General features: G+C 37.0%; 1 protein-coding gene across 1 annotated transcript; it reads right to left on the bottom strand.

Annotated features, from left to right (window-relative positions):
- Positions 1 to 1,461: 1,461 nt before the first annotated feature.
- On the bottom strand, positions 1,462 to 22,421 carry LOC127577152 (ataxin-1-like). The gene is made up of 4 exons (XM_052028090.1): positions 22,217 to 22,421; positions 11,964 to 12,037; positions 8,851 to 10,714; positions 1,462 to 8,260 (listed from the first exon to the last, which is right to left on the bottom strand). The coding sequence occupies exons 3-4, from the start codon at positions 10,612 to 10,614 to the stop codon at positions 7,760 to 7,762; spliced, it is 2,265 nt and encodes a 754-aa protein (XP_051884050.1). The 5' UTR covers positions 10,615 to 10,714; positions 11,964 to 12,037; positions 22,217 to 22,421; the 3' UTR covers positions 1,462 to 7,759.
- Positions 22,422 to 22,638: the final 217 nt, after the last annotated feature.

Below are 22,638 nucleotides of genomic sequence, written 5' to 3'. Positions count from 1 at the left end.
GTGAATGTATAGGTTGTTATTTAAAAGCTAAAAATGTAATGGGTCAACATTATAAGTCTTAGCCACATCTGCTCTTCCTATTTTCATACTTATAATGCAAACTGATCATGTAAACCTGCCACACTAGCACCATAGGAGAATGCAAACCTGTCACAAAGAATTACACAACTTTTTCAATGCAATAGGTAACATTAAAATTCTTCAGCTGTAGTGATCCAATTCTAGCAAAATTAGTGGGCAGTGCTGCTTTGCTGTCCATATTATTTATTATTCAATTAGTCCATAGTTGAAGCTAAAACAAATATTGTCACAAGAATGTAGCCAAAACATTAAAAACTATCAACTATTCTCTCCAGAGATGCAAATTGAGTTATTGAATGCTTTTAACATTTTCTCAGAAAGTGTGACTGATGGACAGGAATTTGCCCTGCTAAATTCTCGTACTAGATCCTTTTTTAAATACAAAAAACACATTCTTATTATGCAACAGATATTAGTTTTACATGATAATTAGGAGATTGTGCAAGAAATAGAGAGAGAATAGAGGTAACATGATACAGGTTTGCCTAGAGAAAGTTACAGGTGGGATGAAGCATGCCTGCTCCCACCTCACAAACAGTGCTCGAGATTTACTTGTTCCAACAACATTTTATGACAATGTTGTTAGGACTGGAAAATTTGAATGATGAAAGATTGGATAAAAAAAGGGGTATAGATTTAAAGTGATTAGAAGTATTACAGGAGAAATGCATTCATTCAGAATGGCAGAGGCAAAAATCTCACATTAATACAAACACTTTGATATGTACTTGGAGCAGAGACCAAGGAGCTTCAAAATTAGGCTGGATCCCTCTTTTGATCAGCATTGGCCTATCTTGTGAACTCTATGATTTCTACCTCCATAGCCACAGGAGTTCTACAGAGTAACAACCATGCTTTTCACAGATTTTCATTCTCTCCTTGTTCCACTCAAACATGGCTCATGAGTTGAACAAATAAACTTCAATAGCAACTTTCTCTAACACTCAGCAAAAGCAGAAAAGCACCCCTCACAGCAGTTTTTCTCTCCATAGTCCTTATTTGACCACATACTCCTTACTCATTTTGTCACATTTCCTTTCTGTTTACCTTCCCATATGAATAATTGAGAGATTTGCCACAAACCTCAAGAGTACCATTTCCTCTCTCTGCGTGCCTTCTATACATGCATCATCTCTTTCTCTCACCAGACAACTGTAGTCCCCAAATATTTTTTTTATTAAACTTTATTGGGGGGGGATCAACTCTAGGCACAACTTGATTTTATCAAAGCGCTATTTCTAAACACGTTGGTGAATATTTTTCATGTTATTTATATGATGTTTATATCCGGGGTTCATAGTGCATTTGATGATAAACTATTGCAGAGATAGTCTCAAAAACATTTTTAGTACAAAGATTTGCCACAAAGGATTTGAACATATCAATGTAAATAATGAAGTTAGAAGATAATGATGGAAAGGAAAATAGATGCACATGTATAAAGAAAACTGACTCATTTGACACCCATAATTCAGACAATGATAATGGCTGAAGGACAAAATTTTATTTAAGTGAATTTACAGGAGATTAATGTCATAAGTAATGATTGTGTGCAGTTATTGAGCCACTCAATAATCATCCTGAGACAAAAGTAAAATGTAGAGTTTATATTATGCAGTGTTTACATACCAACAAATTAATGCAATACAGAGGTTAGACTTGACATAAAAATACATTTTCTTTTGCAGTACACAAAATTAACAGTAAACAGCATAAAAGGTCACAAAAATACAAATCTAAAAGTTTTAGTCTTTTTTCTAGAAAAAATGGTTACAAAAACACAACAAAATATAGATTAATGCTTTCAAGGATGCTGTTAGGAATGCAGTGATTCTAACATTAAGATATGACCAATACCTATGTAGCTAGAGCAATATTCCAAAATGAGACTGAAGCTCTATTTATTGGCTTTTGCAGAACTTTCACTCTGACCATTTCTAAAGATAAACTAATGCAAAATGATACAAGAAAATCACAGACCAATTTTTGCTTTCCAAACACAATGCAAGATCAATTATTTAATTGGTTTTGGATAAACTAACAGGAAAAAAAATTGTTAGGCTTTGGAATCGGCTAAAAACTTTCAAACCTTCTACAATGACATCTGCAACTTAAATGCTTGTCAAATATCTGTGTGAAACATTAATTAAAATTGATTAAATTTACACAAGTTCAACATTTGTGCCATCTCCCCATCATGCATTATAAGTTAAAACAAATTATAACAATTCCCATAATACTCAGAAAACACTAATAATGAAAGGAATATCTTCTTAATATACATATTACTGTGTGGAAGATCACTTGAAGTGTCATAATATTGATACAGGTATTGATCAAATCCAACAACCAGAAAAGAGCACTTAATTCACCAAGGGTATACAACATCCATGAACAAACTGATAAAGCTGAAGCAATTTCTGTATTGTGATATTTGAATTGAAATGCATCACTATTTGTACATTTGTGATATTACCTACATCATCTGTATGTATGTGCATGTGACAAAAGTGAGCAAAGATTTTATTTTGAATGAAACTATGGCTGTCCAGCTGTATGTTTTTTTATATTTTATCTCAACAGTAATAAAACATACTGAAATCCTGTTGTTTGAATGCATGCCTGCAATGGGTTGTGTATGGGATGTAACTTAATTACGAAGAGCAAAATCTGGCAGCTGATGTAAAACTGAAGTAACAACAAAAAAAAATCAAAATGATTCAGCAAGTCAGGCAGCATCTGTAGAATATTAACATTCTGACCAAAGATCAACTGAAATATTAAAGGAAACCAAATATGCTGGAAATTCTTAGTAGGTCAGGCTGCATCAGTGGATGGAGAAACAGACATAACATTTCAGGCTGATGACCATTCACTGGGTTCTGCCTGACTGCTTGCATTTCCTGTTTTATTGACGATTTCCAGCATTTTCAATATTTTCCTTTTAAAAGTTGTTTCTCTATCCAGAAAATCTGTCTGACCTGGTAATTATTTCCAGCTTTTTCTATTTTAATGCTTCAACTTACTTAGGACTTTAATTAAAAAAAGTTTCAGTAATAGTGTGAACATAATTGCAAACTCTACAGTGTTTAAATGTTACACTTACCACTGCAGACATTGTAGAATAGAATATGTGCAAATCTTAGAAGATGCAAATGGAATTCAGTTCTTGGAAAGCTAACAGTGAATAATAAGCACAAATCTCATATTTGAGGAATAAATACTAAGGTTATTGGTCAACTGCAAAACCTAATTTTTGAATTAAAAAAAGTTCCTTCCTTTCTCCCCATCTCAAAATATGTTACATTGTCTGCATGTATAGGTTGTCTCAGCTAATCATATTCCAGAGAAACATCAATGAAGAATTGCAATAATTTAACTCTACTGCACTTGTGTATATATTGACTAACAATGTTACAAGATGATCAATATATCTTAAGCTATTTTACTTCATGATTTACAGAATTTTCCTTCCGTTGACCTGCACAGACAAGTTAAAAACTACAAATAAAACCTGTCAGCATCCCTTCCGAGAAATCTTAAACCAAAAATTGCTTAGTGTTATCTTTATATTCTTTACACATTAAAAAAAATGTTATGATATACCAGGAAACAGATGGCCAGTTTTCCAAAGGGAATAAATTGCCTTATGATCCATTAGGTAATTAATGTAAATAGGTTTAAAAAGTTACATTTAATACTTGGAATGAAATTTCATGTTGTAAACTAATGTACACATTTTTTGAACATTTTAAGATATACAAAATTTACTGCAAATGTCAGTAAACACTACAAACTTTTGGATGGGTAGTTTTGGAATTCAGCAAGGTTTGCTCATCAAAAGGGATACTGTCAACTTCAAATGTAAGTGCCGACCATCCTGATAAACAGATACCAACAGAAGGTTGTAACAAAATTCCCTAAATAGGAGGTTAAATAGGATTACCTCCTTTATCGAATAGGCTGAAATTTCCATGCATTAAAAATTTCCTTTATCACAAACATATAAAACTAACATTTGTCAAACATTAAAATACAATATACAACCAACAGAATGTTATTAAGGTAAGACTTACCAATTGTTTCTATTTGCACTTTTGATAATTTGATAAAATGTTCTAGCATAAAAGAACTTTCTGTACATCTCAATGTAAATAACCTGCAAAAAGAAAATGCACCATTCCAAGCAACAAGTTGCAAACAAATTAAAACACCCTTATGTCCTGATTAGAATTCACTTATTAGATAGGGCCCAAAAGGTTGATAGAAATCAAGTCAACAACCAAGAATTCAATTCTGAAAAATTGTTAAATCAAATGAAAATAATGCGAAGTTGAAATAGAATTTTATTTTGAAAAGCATCTGAAAAATTATTTTTAAATAATGAAGGCAGTCAGAATTAATGCTGTATATGAGTAAGGCCTGAGTTCCTAAAATATTAAATGTTTTTGTTGCAGGTGAACAATGCGAAAAACTTAGTTTCTAATGTAGACATAAGGGAATTTTTAATGTGGAATTTGGTTACAGCAGTTTTTTTTTAAACTTTTGCACCCAGTGGTAGTTTACATAAGTAAAATTTTGAAATTTACTATACCATAACAAACTGCTTAAATTTTTGACTTTGGTATAATTCTTAAACTTTTATATTTCCCTTTTATATCCTCCCCATGTCAGTTTTTAGCACATGCAATTCCTATACAAATTGGAAATGCAGTTTGAGATACAAATACTACATGATCTGGGCAGTCATTTACTTCCAGTGACAACACTAAAATTAAAATGTTCACAAAAGTGACTCCAAGTATCACAGTTGACAAAGGGCTTTCATTCCCCCATGAGCATAATTAGACTCAATTTCTAGTCTGCTACTAAATATGCCACATCTTGGATTTAAAGATTCTTTTGCTGCAAAAATACTGCAGCCATTCACATACGTAAATGCTTTTGAATAAATGTGTGCTAAAACACTCATGGTTCAGATTATGTTGCATTCTAAATTAGGAATTTAGGAGGTGGAATAGGGGCAGGGCTGCATCAAGGTTACTGGAGATGCGATAGTTAATTTAAAATGCAAAAGCCAACTCTGATGTGTCCAATATGTTGTGCAAATATTAATGATTTTTCACAGCTACAAGCATGAACCTTTACAAGTCCAATCCCCAGTTGGAATGCGTTCAGTTTCTGACGCCACTGATCAAATATAATAGTTTCACAAAATAAGTAAAATAACCACAATTAATCAGATGAACATGAAAAATATGTGCATAGGTTTCTCAATATTATATTTAAAAATCTGTTATTAAATGCATATTGAACTATGAAAATCTAGTTTTTTTTCTTGAAAAATTTTCAGCTAAACTGATGTTAGTTTAAGGTCATGGGAGATTACATTTTAAATTTAAACTCAAAGTGCATAAACACAAGTTAATGTCATGCAAAAAGATCATCGGTATGCACAGCAACATCAGAAAGTACATTGGGCAGTTTAGTTAATAAGCTGGTATGGAATGATGCTTAAGGCATCAGCACTGTCAATTATATAAAAAGTGCTAGGTGTCAAAATGTTTAAAATAAAATATAGGCAAACTACGGTAAATAAGAACATATTTTAGCACTAGTTCTAATTCTAATATTCTTTCATATCACCTTCATAAATGTGTAATTAGTCTTGTGCTCTGGGATCCTTGATTGGCAACAGGATAAACTAATTTTCATAGTAGTGCACCAACTATTCCCAGAAGTAGAATACTCCAAAATTCCTCAGTTACTTTTCATCTTTTTCTCAATATCTCTTTATCCATCATTTCAAAAATAAAATTATTTTACAGTTCATCTATTAATTGCAACTTCCTACTTTGTTTTTCCAATGGCAGCAACCTATAAACAGCAGTGGCAAAAAAAACATTGAAGTCTATCCTCACTACAACTGAATTTCAGCCAATCGGTTCAGCTAACTTATCCAAAGACCATAACAAATTTATTTTTTATTAAATAAACCATGAAACCGAACTAGGCACAAAAAAAATCCAAAATTAAATACTTTGCTAAAACAAATGCACATATAGAACTTGAGCATCATGCAGCAAGGGAAGCAGTATATCAAGAGTACACTACAATACAATTTAATCAGTCTTTTATCTAACCACTACTATATATATGTCAAGTGGTTGGAAGGATTACATTAGTTGTGTGTTTTGCATCAATCCAATAAAACCTGCCACTCATGGAACAACATCATGCACCCAATTATATCTCAGTTTTGCTCACTTTCTCATTTCTGTTCAAAACAATTAAACTACTGCTGCACCTCAAGAACACTCTATTAAATGGAATTTAAAGTCCAATTAAATGCAAGTACAACTTGTGTACAGATTTGAAACATTCGTTATCACAAGACATCATACTTATTTGGGAATAACTCTAAACATCAGTAACAATACACAGCAGAATAATTCAGCTTTTGGTACCGTGGTTGCTCACATACAAGCATTTGAGCTACTCTATTTAGGCTGTAATTTAGACTAATTTAGTACAGAAACACACAAGCACCTTAAAACACGAGTACTCAATAGTTCGATTTTCTTTAAAAGTTGCAAAATAATGTTCTTAATATCTACTTACCTTTTTTGATTGTGTTTATGTATCATAACCATTTAAATTACTTTAAATAGCTTAAATTTAAGAATAAGAAAATCAATACATTATTTGACCACAAGTGTTAACAGGTTACACAGGTCAACTTCCTGTACTGTGAAAATTAAAATTTGTCCATTGGACTTTAATGGAAACTGGACCATGCACAGCAAATCTTTTGTTCACTCACTTAAATAACTAGGACACACCTCACTATAGAGAATAGTGATGGGCCCTTTTGGTATTTTAAAACCAAAAATTTATATTTAATAACATTTGTGCTATATGTGGGTAAGAAAAATGTATTGAAGCAAATCTCTGAAAACTAAGATGACCAATAAATACAAGGTCAGACTTCACATAAGTGGATGGACCCCATGTCTTTCCACCAGCATAAAAATTTTGTTAACCAGCATACTTTTTCATCATTCCTTGGTTTTTGTGATTATGATTGTGTTTTCCCAAATACTTCTACATAAATAACTAACCATCTTGAAATGACATTAACAATTGTCTTTAAGTGATTATTTTCATCAAATCAATAATATATTTAACATAATATCAAATTTGCTTTGTTGTGAATGAAGTAAAAGTCCAAGTTTCTCAAATGGGGAAATGAAAATTAATTTGTATTATTTAATATATTTCAAGGATATATACAAATTTTTGCTGCAAGAACTTCAAGAGTTTAATTTTTCATTCGTTCATACAGGATCACCAAATCCAGAAAAAAACATGCACTGCATGGAACATAATACAGAATTTACTGGGTATTTCTTAAGTTGTAAAAGGTTTGCAGTATCAGATCAGCTCAACTGCTCTTCAAAAATATGAGCTGCTAAGAGCATCCTCATTATTAAAAACAAATCATCCTGTCACACACTTCGTTGCTACTAATGCTTCAAAGGCAGATCCAAGCTCTTTTATGCCACAAATTATTTGCATAAAATTTCATAAGTACATTTCAATACATTAATATAACTGGTCAAACACTGTCTTAGGTGGTATGAAACTGTCTTAATTTAAATTTCTCAGGTTTCGTAAGTTACTTTCCAGCGTTTGAACGTCCTTCTATTGAAAGTTTGACTTCCTGTGATATGAAGGATGGTCGGGTGGAAATCTTTGTCTCCTCTGACTGAAAACTCTCTCTTTGGAAAACTGGAGAGGACCAGCGACACTGGTAATCTGGGTGGCTGGGAATGCCGGTGCTTTCAGAATCCGTGTGCAAATGCTGCATGACCGAGTCTTTAGAATAATTTCTAATCTCAGAGTTTCTATTTATGTGGACTGAAACCTCTGGAGGAGCTAAGACACCTTCTGATGTTACCACAGTCCTTGACTCAAGAGCTGAAATGGTATTGATTGAAGATGCTGGCTGGGTAGAGCTCCTGCCAGAAGTTTGCGCGCTGAGTGATATACAGATATTACCCACTGTAAGCCTTTGACATGAAAGTCCAAAGAGGTGCGCAGTGCGTTCTGGGTTACAAGAGGACCAACCCTGGCCAAATACAAAGAATGGGTGCTCTGGAGGGACCTCTACACTCACCTACAACACAGGAGAAAAATCACAATGTCTCACTCCCACAGTAACGCATTTCCATTCATGAAATAAAAGAATTTTATTTCCCCCATGTTAACCACCCACATTTCACCTTTACAATCACAAAAAACTCTCCTTCATTGGTCAAGTTGCATTTCATAAGTGTTTTTAAAAAAAGTTAAGCATTATTGTTTCACCCATTCTATGGGGCAAACTAAATACCTGGACTCTCTGTGGGGTATCCAGCAGTCATGTGGGTTATTGATCCCAAACTCATTATCCCTACTACTTAAAAGGACAAGAGCAGCAGGTACATCAGATAACTACCACCTACAATTCTGCTTCAAGTCAAACACTTTCATGAAACTTCCCATCAGACAGCATTGTGGAAGTGCCTTCACTAGACAGACTGCAATATTTAAAAGGAGACAGCTCACCAACATCTTCGCAATTAGGGATGGGTAATAGATGCCGGCCTTGCAAGCAATGTACACATCCCATTAGTGAAAATAAAGTGTAAACAAAATAGCTTGGTAACTGTTATCCAATATATATCTATCACTAAGGAGATTACTTGTAACATACTGCAGACTCACCTTTGATTTAGGTTCTCCTACAGAGAAATGGAGGGTGACATAGCCGGCTCGTTGGCTCTCCTCAACGTCCATCAGTGTGCTGGAGTCAATTTTTAACCCAGTACTAATTTCTGCGCTATGCACAAAGTCCTGCGCTTGCAAGTCTTCTACACGTTTCAGCTCCCCATTCGCTAACTGGATGATGGCACCTTTCATAAAGTGTGAAGGAATATGAGCAGTTGGGGACTGCTGGACAAGGACAGGCTGAAGAACTGGTACAGTGGGCTGTGATGCTGGAAGTGGAACCACTGTACAAACACTTGTTTGTGCATCAAGAGGCCTTTGAATTATAGATTCCGTAGTTACAGCAGCTGTATTAACCAAGGAATTCGCAATAACAGGGGCATCAACAGGCATTAATACTGGCTGCCCATTGGCTAATACCATTGTCTTATGCAAGTGCCCACGTTGGTCATCCAGCATTTGCCTTTTGAGTCCTGGGGTAACATGCTGTTGAGCAGGCAGATATGGAGATTGTGGTAAATCTTCACTAGAACAAAACTCTGCAAAGTTCTTACCTGGATTGATTTGCAAATGGTGTCTTAATTGCTCTTGACTTTTGACTGAATTCTGTGAAACTTTCACATTACTTAAGACTTCTTTTCTAACAACTACAGGACCCTGAGATCCTTGAGCACTCAAACTCCCAACTACTTGCTGAACTTCTAGGTCTGTGTCCGGTGTACTCCTTTGTGCTGGAGAGATAACCTCATTCCTTGGTTCCCTATGAGAAGGAAAATGGGGGCTGCCTCTAGCTTTCTCACTTGGTGAGGAAGGTAACTGCACTTCTTTTCTGCCAACATTATGGGGTGCCTGGAGTTCTATAAATCTTTCTTGTCGTGGCCGTTTCTCAAAATTTTGATGGTTTGAAGCTCCTTCACCTCGGTTTGTTGAGACTTCCAATACAGTTTCAGCAATTTCTTTGTCTTTTGCCACCTGAAAGCTATATCTATTTTCATGAGACATATCTAGATTCGGTACTGCTGTAGTCAATGATGCATATGATGGCGTTAACATCGAGGGTTGAAAATGAACCCTACCATGGGCCATACCTTGCGACAGTTCTGCTGTGGATAGGTGAGCCAGCGGTCCTTGTGAAGTCAAATTTTGTATAGGAGAACCAGTGGCTTTACTATATGTTTCTATAGGAGAAGTTGCCTGTGGAGGAGGAGTAACAGCCTCAGCCATCACGGAAGGATACGAGACAAGATGGGAAAAATGAGAAGTGGGAATGCCCATGGTAGAAGAAATTAGTGGATTTGGCAGAATCCCATGAGACACATATGGTATCGTATATGGAGCTCCTACAAATTGAAGTGAAGCATGGGGTAGCTGGGTGTAATGAACAGGCATATATGGAACCCCGTGGTGCTGAAGAAGCGGAGATGCAATGCTGTAACCTGGTGAGAGATGCCCCATGTTCACCAATGAATTTTGAGCATTTAATGAATAGCTTGCCGAAGGTACAGCCAATTTGTACATCATACTATACTGATCCACTGCAACTCCAGGTGAGCTTTCACCATTATCAGCTCTGACTCCATATCTCAGTGTTGTTTGATTCTCTTCAGCAGCACTTTTCGACCAATCAGCATCACTCACAGTAGTAATATTGGTTGGCAAAGTATTATTTTTTAAGACCTCCTCACCTCCAGTACTATTCTGTAGAAGTTCTCTTTTCTTTGGTGGCAGGCATTCTTGATTTCGCTCATAAGCAGGTTTCATATTGTATTCTGAAGTATTATTTTTCCTATATCACTGAGGAAAATCAGCAGGAGAACAAAGATATCCTGGAGCTCTCCTCAAACCACTTGCTGACAGGAGCCTAACCAATCAATGGAGAAAAAGAAAATATGCAAGTAATAATAAAACAAAAGGAAAAAAATTGCTTCTATAAAAAAGCATACATTCTCAAACTAAAGTCAATGCTTTTTCAAATTTGTTTTACTTAAACTGATAATTATCATTGATAAATTAGTAAATTGATAAATGTAATTGCTTTAATATGCAGAGTCAGTATCAAATTTCTTCAATTTCTCTATACTGCCTTACTGTTCTGCTTTAACTTCAATCACTGAGTATGTTTTTTGAGGCTTTGGCTATATGGTCCTTTGAGCCTGCTCTACCATTCGATAACGTCATGGCTAAACTTTCAAATCAATTTTACTTTCCAGTCTAATCCCCATATCACCTCAATTCCCTTAGTACTGAAAAAGACTATTGATAATAGTCTTGAAAATGGTCATCACACCACTCTGGGGTAGATAGTTCAATTGATTGACAATACTTTGAGCAAATAAATTTCTTTTGAACTTCAATTATATGCTCACCAGCGAGGGAAACAGTCTCTCAGCACCTATCCTATTAACTCTTCTCAGAATCTGGTTTAAAAATTACCTTTCATAAAAATACCAGACAAAATAGGCCTCTGAAAGGCCAGCCCACAGTGTCCCAGGAATCAATCTAGTGAAGCAACTTTGCAATCAGTCCAAGGTGAGTATATCCCTATTTAGGGAGTGTACCAAAACTGTCCACAGTACATCAGATATATCAAAGCCTTACATAATTGGGATTTTTTTTTTTCTTTTCTCTTTTAAATCCCTTGCCATAAAGAGTAACATACCACTTGCATTACTAATTGCTTGGTGTCCCTGCATCTCAGCTTTGTGATCACAGAACAAAGATCTAAAATTTCTCACCTTCTTAATAAAACAAAATATAATTTAACATGGTAACTACCAAAGTGAATAATTTCAGACTTGATCAATGAATAATTTCACCTAATGTTACAAAGATAGAAATTTTGTCTGAAACTCATTTCTGGGCCAAAGAGGTTGCAAGAAGATTATTCAATTTCTTTCAGTTGCCCAGGAGAAGAATGAGATTGAAGTTAGAATGTTTTAGACACTTGCAGCCCATTCAGCCTGAGACTATTTTCCTCCTGATGTCAATAATAATGTCAATTATGCTGACTATTAAAAATGCTTTCTGAGGAATCAGTCTGGAACAACACAAGTCAGAAATTTCAGTTGTGCCCTGCAAACATGCACAGCATATAAACAGTTATAACTTACCTGTGAAAGTGTCTGACAACATCGAGTGCCCAAAGTGCAGAAATGTTGCGTTTCCCAACTTTGGCATCTTTCACCTTGAGCACAGAGAAAAAAGAATTTAACCCAAATATAGCTTGATATAAATGAGAAGCAACACAATTTTCAAATGCCCTACATCATATTTTCAAAGTTTTAGATTACATTTTAATAAATAATATAATGAACAAAGTCACATATTAAACCTTCAATTGTTTAATACTAGAACATAGAACAGTACAGGCCCTTTGGCCCACGATGTTGTGCCGACCTACATAAACCTTATCCCCAAACTATCCCCCTCTCTACTTCATCTCGCATAACCCTCTATTTTTCTTTTGTCCATGTGCCTATCTAATAGTCTCTTAAATGACCCTATCGTATCGGCTCCTACCACCACCCCCGGCAGTGCATTCCAGGCACCCACCATTCTGTGTGTAAAAAATCTACCTGACATCTCCCCTGAACTTTCCTCCACACACCTTAAACAGGTGACCTCTAGTATTGGCCATTGCCACCCTGGGGAAAAGATGCTGGCTGTCCACTCTGTCTATGCCTCTCATAATCTTATATACCTCTCTCAAGTCTCCTCTCATCCTCCGTCGCTCCAAAGAGAAAAGCCCTAACTCGCTCAACCTCTCCTGATAAGACATGCTCTCCAACCCAGATAGCATCCTTGTAAATCTCCTCTGCACCTTCTCCAAAGCTTCCACATCCTTCCTATAATGTGGTGACCAGGACTGAACACAATATTCCAAGTGTGGTCTAACCACAGTCTTATAGAGCTGCAACATTACCTCTTGGGTCTTCAACTCAATCCCCCAGCTAATGAAGGTCAACACACCATACGCCTTCTTAACCACCCTATCCACTTGAGAGGCAACTTTGAGGGATATATGTACTTGGACCCCAAGATCCCTCTGTTCCTCCACACTGCTAAGAATCCTGCCATTAACCATGTACTCTGCCTTAAAGTTCATTCTTCCAAAGTGTATCTCATACTTCTCTGGATTGAACTCCATCCGCCACTTCTCTGCCCAGCTCTGCATCCTGTCTAGATCCTGTTGCAATTACGACAACCTTCTTCACTATCTACTACACCACTGACCATCGTGTCATCTGCAAACTTATCAACCCATCCTTCCACCTCCTCATCCAAATCATTTATAAAAATCACAAAGAGCAGGGGTCCCAGAGCAGATCCCTGTGGAACACCACTAAGTCACTGACCTCCAGGTCAAATACTCCCCTTCTACAACCACCCTCTGCCTTCTGTGGGCAAGCCAACTTTGAATCCACACAGCCAATTTTCCATGGATCCCATACCTCGTAATTTAACATTTATATTATATAACATTCATATTCAGCATAATGTCAATCATTCCAGAAGCTACAGTAGAACCCAACAAAGCAGTTTCTACCATAAACCTAGAGATGAAAAGGAAAATTAAATCAATATATTTGATTAATATACCATGTTACACGAATACGTTTTATCAGTAAGATTTCAGTGAAACATATCAGTGGACTTGTAAAATTTCATTTGATTTGCAAAAAAAAAATCAGTGAAATACAGAATTGTTGCTTTCATATGCTAATGTAATATTTAGAAGTTAACAACATTAAGTGAAGGAATGATGGCTACAGTTCTGTTGGTAGAAGGGAATGTAATCTGCAAGACCAAAACATTTAAGTAGCAACTCTAACATAGAAATATGTCGTAAGACACTTCATAGGAATGTTATAAAGGGTATTTGAATCCAATTCTGATTGCCACACTTTAGAAAGGATAGGACCTAGAGAGGATGAAGAGGATGATTCACAGAAATTGTTCCAGGCATGACTGATTTCAGCTACAAGACCAAAAAAAACTGGGGTTATTCTTCTTGAAGAAAAGATGGCTGAGATGGGATTTGATTGAGGTGTGCAGGATTATCACTGATTTAGACAGGGTGAAGAAAGAGAGGCAGATGGTACAAGGACCAGGGAATACAGATTTTAAAATTATCCAAAATGATACAAGGGGATTGTAAGGAAAATATATTTTTTTAAACTCAGTGGTTACAGTCTGGAACGCACTACCTGAAAGGGTGGTAGAAACATAGTCAATCAATGCTACTGATGGGATTGCTCTGCTAGAAGCCAGCATAGACTTTTTGGGCCAAGTGACTCATTCTGTGGGGCAAATGCCCAAAGAGATAGGTTGCCAGCAGCATTTTAGTAGAGGAAAGAGTGGTATAAAGTCAAAGGGTTTTAGGGAGGAACTGCAGAATTATGGGCCGAGGTAGCTGATGGCACGATTGACAAGGGTGGAAAAATAAAATCCATGAATGATAGGAGCCCAGAACCAAAAGAGTACAGATTCCTAGCAGAGTTGTATGGCTGGAAGAAATTATATAGGTACAGAAAAGCAAGACCACATAGGAATTTCAAAGTAAAAATTTTACAAATGGAGTTGTTACTCAACTAGGAGCCAAAGTAGGTCAGGAAACACAGGGATAATGGGTGAACGGAACTTGGCTTAGGCATGGATTTTGGATGAGCTAATATCTATGTGGGTGGAATGAAAGAGACTGGTCAAGTGCTCACTGGAACGGTCAAGTTCAAAGGTGAAAAGATATGGATAACTATTTCAGCTGAATTAAAATGGTAAATCAGGAATATGGCTTTTAGTTTTCCTACTTTCATGAAAAAATGGATAGGAAGTGTAATAGAAAATTACATTCCTGTATGTAATTTTCTGTAATGTTTGTCATGTGTTATCACAGAGTGGACTTGTTTAGTCATCCAATTCATCAAAGGTGTGCTGAGTATCTTCAAAGAGAGAACAGAAAAGGTACATTATTTCCAGATTGCATCCTTTTTCATAACTTTCCTGACTAAGGTCTAAATCAGAAGTCAAAAATGTCTTAAAATACTTATGACCAAGGATATTGCTGGTGCATCAGGAGATGGTTAAAAATGTCTTAAAAATGGAATAAAGATCATTTTAACTTGCATAATTATGTATGATGTTTGAAGATTACATTCTAGATACAAGTATGAGGCAATTTACAGTAGCCAACTAATTTCATGAAAATACTATCACACACTAGGCTGGATACAAGTCATCCTTATGGGCCCCACATACAAATTTAGCAGAAAAATTTGACAAACTGAAATGATTTTCATTGCCCCACAACTAGGCTGAGCTTGCCTGAACCTCACTTTTCAGAGAAACCTGTGCAGGTTGCATAGAAGGCACTTTTGCTACATCAGCTGCATTGCATGCAAACTATCTCCTCACCTTATACCATTCAGTTTCACCTCCTATAAAACAGGCATTCAAAATGATGTACAAGTAAAACTGCATCTCATGATTCCAAGTGTACAAACAAGGCAATGGTTACAGCTCTGCACCCACAGCTTAAAAGTGTTGAGAACATTCCTTTTGGCAATTTCCTTTATTGAGCCTCACTCCTGTAAGCACAGAATTTCACACAAATGTAATCAATAATTAAGGCAAAGAAGACATCAACAATTTAGATTGCACCGTCTTGGCTGGAAGCTACACACAATTTGTCTGCCTCTGTATCATGGATTGTCTAATTGAGATCATGTTGCTGGTTGGCAAGAAAACCCAAAGTTCCTCAACATACCCAATATATAAAAAAAAGCCACTCTCAGCATGGGAGTAAAACCACTGCTGCAAGTATTATTTAAACTTATAACAACATAATTTAGTTGGGAGAAAATGCATATTCTATGGTACTAAGTCACAAGGACACTCATTCAATCTTTACTTAATTTTGAACAAGGATGGTGGTGCTTCTTTTAGTCTCAACTTTCCAATTTCCTGAGGAAAGAATCATCTATAGGCCAGTTAGCTTAACATCTGTCAGACAGAAAATGTTAGAATCTATTATTAAACAGATTATAGCAGAGCACAGAAAAATTCATGGTATTCAAGTAAAGTCAACATGGCTTTACGAAAGGGAAATCATGTTTCACCAAATTATTGGGATTCTTTGAAGAAGTAACATATGTTGTTGACAAAGATGAAACAGCTAATATACTATATTTAGATTTCCAGAAGGCATTTCATAAGATATTACAAAGGATATTGCTTATGCTATTGGCATGGATAGAAGATTGGCTGGCTAAAAGGAAACCAAATAAACACAAATATGTCTTCTTTTTCTGGTTGGAAAGATGTAACAAGTAGTGTGCCATAGGGAGCAGTGATGGGGCTTCAACTTTATTTTACAATTTATATAAATGACCTGGACAAAGCCACAAAGGTACAAAGACTACAAGAACTCAGTGCAAAAAGGTAGTATGCAGGAACAATAATTAGGAAAGTTGTTTACATGTATTCATTTATTGCTAAGGGAACTGAATACAAAAGGAAGAAAGTCTGCTTCTGTTATGTAGGGCATTAGTGAGACCACACCAGGAGTATTGTGTATAATATTCAAGGAAGATTAGACTACTACATGAAATGAGCAGGTTGTCTTATCAGGAAAAGATGGACAGGCTGGATTTGTAACTGCTGGAGTTTAGAAGAGTGGGAGGGTACTTGATTGAAACATACAAGATTCTGAGGGATCTTGACAGGGTTGATGCAGAGAGGAGGCTTCCCCTTATGAGAGAATTTAGTACTGAGAGTCACTGTTTAAAAATAAGGGGTCACCCATTTTAGACAGAAATGAGGCAAAACACTTTCTCTCAAGAGGCTGTGAGTCTTAGCAGGTCTCTTCCTCTAAGAGTGGTTGAAGCCTTTGAGTATTTTTAAGGTAGGATTAGACAGCAAAGGGATGAAAGATCACAATCAGTGCATCCATGGTCTTATTAAATAACAGAGCAGGCTTAAGTGATGAAATGGCCTACTCCCACTCCTAATTCTTAGGTTTGTGCTAACTTTGGTTCACATACTTGACCACGTCACTGACAGCAATAATGAAAATAAACAAGGGCAAGTTTCCAGTTAGGAATGGATGGGGATGGCTGGCACATGATGATTAAATAAATCTGCCAACAATCTCAATCCACCTGTTCTTTGCAAATCAAAAAAATTATCTCATTCCCTTCTAACTAATACTCAATTATTCTTCCTTCAGCAGTAAACCAGCAGCAATACAATCTGCTGATAACTCTCCAACTAATTATTACCTTAATAACTAATCTATTCCCTATAACCAGTACTTTTTCCAGCATTGTAATTTAACTGGTTATTAAGATTTCAGGGTCTCATTTTTATCATCCTCCAGTGCTTGTTGTAATTAATTATTAGTACTGGTTCCTCTATTTAGGCACACAGAGAAAATTATGAACTTGTTTCACTTAATTCTTCAAAAGCCATTTCTTCATGTCCCACAAAGGCCTGACATAAATTTAACAGGTCCTTCTACAACTGTCATCTTATATTTACAGTTACCTTCGCAGTCCAGTGGAAATCTCCCAGTATTAGGGCGATTCCTGAAGAGCTTAGTTTCCTATTTCATTGCAAACATTTTTGACAACTCTAAACCATCTCAATATCTCCTAAAGTCTACCTGCAGAGCTCCATGAAGTAAACAAGGAAACAAATAGCATACCAAAATCTATAAGGATTTTCTCGTACACCAAAAACAAAAATCAAGAAAATGACCCCTCTCTCAGCTCTAACTTTTCTTTCTATTGCAGTCTTTCCGCTATCAATAATAGAAGGAATGCACGAGAGAAGATAACTGAACTAAAAGAGGTAAAAGTGCCAGGACCTTACGAATAGATCAGGGTTTCTGACTGAATTAGATAGAAATAATGGAAGAGTTCTACTGCGACACCAGAGGACTTGAAGAGTTGCCAGCTTCATAGACACACTGAGGCAACTTAGGTTATTAAAGGCCATTAATTTGATAATGATAACAAGGAAAATTTGGAATCTTTAAAGGTGAAATATCTGAAATCCAAAATGAAAAAGAGATAATTAGAAGCAACCAAAATGAATTTCAGAAAAGGTCATAAATGATAGCAGTTCTTTTTAAAGAGTTAACTGCTATTGACAGGAGAATGTACTAAATGCAGTGCTCATAGATATCCAGATACCCTTTAATAAAATAGCAAATGATTACTGAATTAGGGACATTTTAGCAAGTTGAACCAAATCTAGTCATAATGAAGAGAGGGTGTGAACAAAATTTTTCCAAGGTTGTTAGAAATGATTAGCAACATTCTAGGATCACTTTCTATTCATTGTGTCTAGCCATAGTTTAGATGCAGATTTAACTTGTGGGAGATGCTGAAGTCTGCAGATACCATCGATATAATATAAAAGTTAACTCTGGGAACCTAATCACACTACAAGACATACAATGATGGAACAGGAAAAAAAGTGGCAGATGAAAGTCAATGTCATGATATGTGAAGCATACATTTTGGTAAATTATACTATAAATGGGAAACAGGCTTGTGTCGTGAAAAAAGTAAAGGGATATAAGACAATAAGAGAGGCATAGTATGGATGCTGCTGAATATGAGGAAACACAAAGAAAAGATTTGAAATATTGCAGTACTTTACATTAGGAAAAACATTGAGGCAACATGATAGCAGAATAAAATTATTAAGTATTGAGATATAGAAAGGTTAGCAACTCCTTCAAGATTTTGTCACAAGCTGAAAACCAAAATACTGCAGATGCTGGAAATCCAAAATATAAACAGAAAATGTGGAAACAATTATGAAAGGCCATCAACCTGAAACGTTAGCTGTTTCCCTCTCCACAAATGTCGCATGAGCTGCCACAGATACTTAATCCGACCCAAATCCAGTCACACACTTAATGATCAACATTCCTACACTCAAAGAACTCGTGAAGGACAAGCAACTAAGCCTTGCTAAGTTTGAGGATATCCCAAGAACAAATACTAACAAAGAGATGAAAATAGATTGTTTTGCAGTGATATGGGAATCTAGACCATGAGCACGCAATTAAAAGATTAAATACAAGAGGTTTAGAAGAGACTATGTATGGTTGATTGAAGAGCCAATACGTTTTCAGAGTTAATGACTGAATCATAGATGATCTCAACATTTAAGACAAGGTTGGATAGATCAAAACACAAACTGCTGGAGGAACTCAGGAGGTCAACTAGCATCTATAGATGGAACTGGACTATCAACATTTTGGGTTGAGACTCTTTATCAGGACTGAAAGAGTTGAGGGGAGACAGCCAGTATAAAGAAGTAAGCCGGAGGAGTGAGGCAAGAGCTGGCAATCGATAGGTGGATCCAGATGAGGCAGCGTGATTGGGAGATGAAGTCAGATGGAGGAGGGAAGGGTGGACAGAGTCTGGGAGTTGATAGCTGCAGGCAACAAAGGACTGCAGATGATAGAATTTGATGGGAAACAAAGATGGAGCATGGGTCCAAATAAGGGAGGTGGGGTGGGCAGATGGGAACAGCGGAGGGAGGGAACCTGGCGGGAGGAGTGTGTTTGTGATGGGCAAATGAAGCGGGTGGGGAAAGGGAAAGAAACTGGGTGATAGGGAGTGGGTTCGGGAGGGTAGGGGGACCCAGGTGGATCAGACAATAAAGTGCAAAGAGAGGTGACCAAAAGCACAGTTCAAAAAGGTAGGTTTTAAGGAGCAACTCAAATGAGCCAAGATTTATAGAAAGGGTAAAAAAGACTAGCCAGAGAGCAATGGCATGCTTAACAAGAAGTAATAATGTATTCAATTAATGGCTGAGGCAAGGGTGGGATGGGCAATGTTATGGTGGAGAAAAAATGATAAGGTCATACAGCATGGGAACAGACCACCATGTACACCAATGTTCACCACAAGATGAAAGATAACACTTGGGTTGCAAGTGGCCTGAACCTTGTATACTTGTAAGAGAGGAATTAATCTAATGGCTAAGGAACATATTTTATGGTAGATACAGAAGGCAATAGCTTCAATACTGTCATTGGTTAGTTACAGAAAATTTTTCAATTAATACAATCTAGTAGTGCTGAGGTTGGATGTTCCTTAGCCATTAGATTAATTCATCTCTCTTACAAGTATACAAGGTTCAGGCCACTTGCAACCCAAATGGTTGTTCGGATGAAAGATGAACGTCTGCCAAAACAAACCTTCTACTCCCAGCTTAAAGTAGGCAAACGTAAAAGAGGTGGACAACAGAAGAGATTCAAAGACGTCTTAAAAGCCAACATGAAGAAATGTGACATTGACATCAACAATTGGGAAACCAATGCCAAGGACAGGAAACTCTGGCAAACCATCACTCGAGAAGGAACAGCAACTTTCAAAACCAACAGATGTGCAGAAATAGAAGAAAACAGAAGAAAACAGAAAGAGAGGCAGCAACAACCAAAGCCCGACCTGCCATCTGGAACTACCTGTCCTGAATGTGGAAGAACTTTCAGAGCCAAGATTGGACTCATAAGCCACTTGAGAGCCCATAAGTAGATCAATGGAACAAAGACCATCATCCTCAACCTCAAGGGATAGCCACGACGACGGCTACAAACTAGAAGTAAACAAATGGATTGATAGAGATAGTGGGAGGTGAAGCTGGATAATGCCACATCACTAGCCTGTAACATCATGGGTATCTGTTTGTAGAACCCACTATTCTACTCACTAGAACCATCTCTACCTGGAGCAGAACCTCGAGCATCTTCAACACAATCAAGTCCATATATAGCACAGGCCCTTCCAGTTCTTAATTACAAGTGCTGCCCACAGAAATTATTTTGATTACCAGCTAAGCCACTGATAAAGGTCTTAGCAGAGGGGATGCAAGAGACGACGTCTTCTCTTGTGGGAAAATCTAGAACTAGGAGTCACTGTTTAAAAAATATGAAGTGGCCTACTTAAGACAAAGATGAGGCAATTTTTCTCCCTCTCAAAGAATCACAAGTATTTGGAAGAGCAGTGGAAGCAGAGTGCTTGAATATTTATAAGGCAGAAGTTGTCAAATTCTTGATAAGCAAGAGGGTGAAAGGTTACCAGGACGTACAGGTATGTGAATTTGAGGTTACAATCAGATCAACCATGATCTTATGGAATGGCATTAGAACATAAAACATAGGAGCAGAATTAGGCCATTCAGCTCATCGAGTCTGCTCCGCCATTCGATCATGGCTGATTTATTTTTTCCTCTCAACCCCATTCTCCTGCCTTCTCCCTGTAACCTTTGATGTCCTTACTAATCAAGAACCTATCAACCACTTTAAATATTCCCAATGACTTGGCCTCCACAACTGTCTGTGGCAATGAATTCCACAGATTCACCACCCTCTAGTGAAAGAAATTCCTCCTTAGCTCTGTTCTAAAGGGACATCCTTTTATTCTGAGGCTGTGCCTCATTCTTAATAATGGACTCTAAAATCTTACCGACCACTGAAGTCAGGCTTACTGGTCTATAATATCCTGTCTTTTGCCTCCATCCCTTCTTAAAGAGTGGAGTGACATTTGTGACTCTAGACTTGAAGGACCAAGTGCTCTAATCCTGCTCTTTGTATGTTGGTAATTTTAGCAGGTGTCAGAAGTAACAATGCAGAAGCAGGAAAAAAGGATGTCAGTACTTTCCTCTGTGAAAATCAAGGCTCTTGGATTCGCTTCTCACCAAGTTAATCTTGCCCGTTACCTCTGAACAATCAAACTTTCTTTTACAAGTTTTTTTTATTTTAAAATTAAATATAGTGGGAAAGCATTTCCTTTATCCAACAATTCTATGTAGCTGAAGGTGTTAGACTTGACAATTTGAGAAACAGCCTACCAACATTGATTAAGCCTTCAATGCACGTGTGTATAACTGTATCTGTCAATAGTGTAAATTTGGGTAAATATTTTCTTACCAGTTCAAAAGCCAATTCCCTGTTACCTTCTTCACCAAAAGCCAATTTAGCATAGGCCAGAAATCTCTTCAAATTACGTTCTTAGCTTTGCACTCGGGACTGCATTCTCGTTATATTACCAAAACATCGAGGCATTATTGTTGATGTTTCACTTTTACGCTCAAATGAAATTGTTTGCATCATTGCAAAAAAAAACCACCAACTTCAAACCAATTTCTCTACCTGTAAAGTTACTGTTGTTTATTCTGGGAGTCAGTTGGTGGAACAGACACTATTGCTGGGCGAACGTGAAGCATTTCCCAAACCTCAAAGTTGCTCTGCCCACAGGCCCAGCAGGAAATCACATTCCACTCTCAGATTTTTAAACTTCACCAAACAGGCTGCCAGAGTCAATGTTTAGTTGAACTACTTTACCTGCAAATCTCATCCTGATTCCAGCAGCCTCCGTGAATTCATTGGCTTCTCCCCCTCTGCGGTCAAGCGTTGAATTTTCTTTCGCCTGCAAATTAGAAACTCAAAAAAAACTTTACACCGACAAACACCGAGGCGCAGGCTGATGGCGTCATCCCAAAGCCCGGCCCTGGGGAGCCGGGTCCGTGGTTTTCCACCTGCAGCGCCCCCAACAGCACGGGCAGACTATATTAACAGGGTCGTCGTGTAGTATTAACTGCTGTAGAACTCAGTGAGTGCTGGAGAAGGTGCATCGTGATTTCACAATACGGGGTCTTCAACTATCTCTGGTCCATTTTCCACACTTCTGCTCACACCCTCTCTCATCTCACCCAGAACAAAGATGGGATTCCCTCGTCCTCATCTCCCCCCCCATTCAATGGAAC

The sequence above is a fragment of the Pristis pectinata genome, chromosome 13 (assembly GCF_009764475.1).
Source record: "Pristis pectinata isolate sPriPec2 chromosome 13, sPriPec2.1.pri, whole genome shotgun sequence".
NCBI lineage: Eukaryota > Metazoa > Chordata > Chondrichthyes > Rhinopristiformes > Pristidae > Pristis > Pristis pectinata.
The sequence above is the reverse complement of the archived record's forward strand: the minus strand, read 5'-3'. Positions and strand labels throughout refer to the sequence as shown.

Excerpts from the sequence above, each read along its gene's own strand:
- LOC127577152 (XM_052028090.1), bottom strand. The coding sequence starts at position 10,614 with ATGAAACCTGCTTATGAGCGAAATCAAGAATGCCTGCCACCAAAGAAA. Across the intron at positions 8,261-8,850 it reads TAGGAGAACCTAAATCAAAG|GTGAGTGTAGAGGTCCCTCC; the intron begins GTGAGTCTGCAG and ends CCTGTGTTGTAG.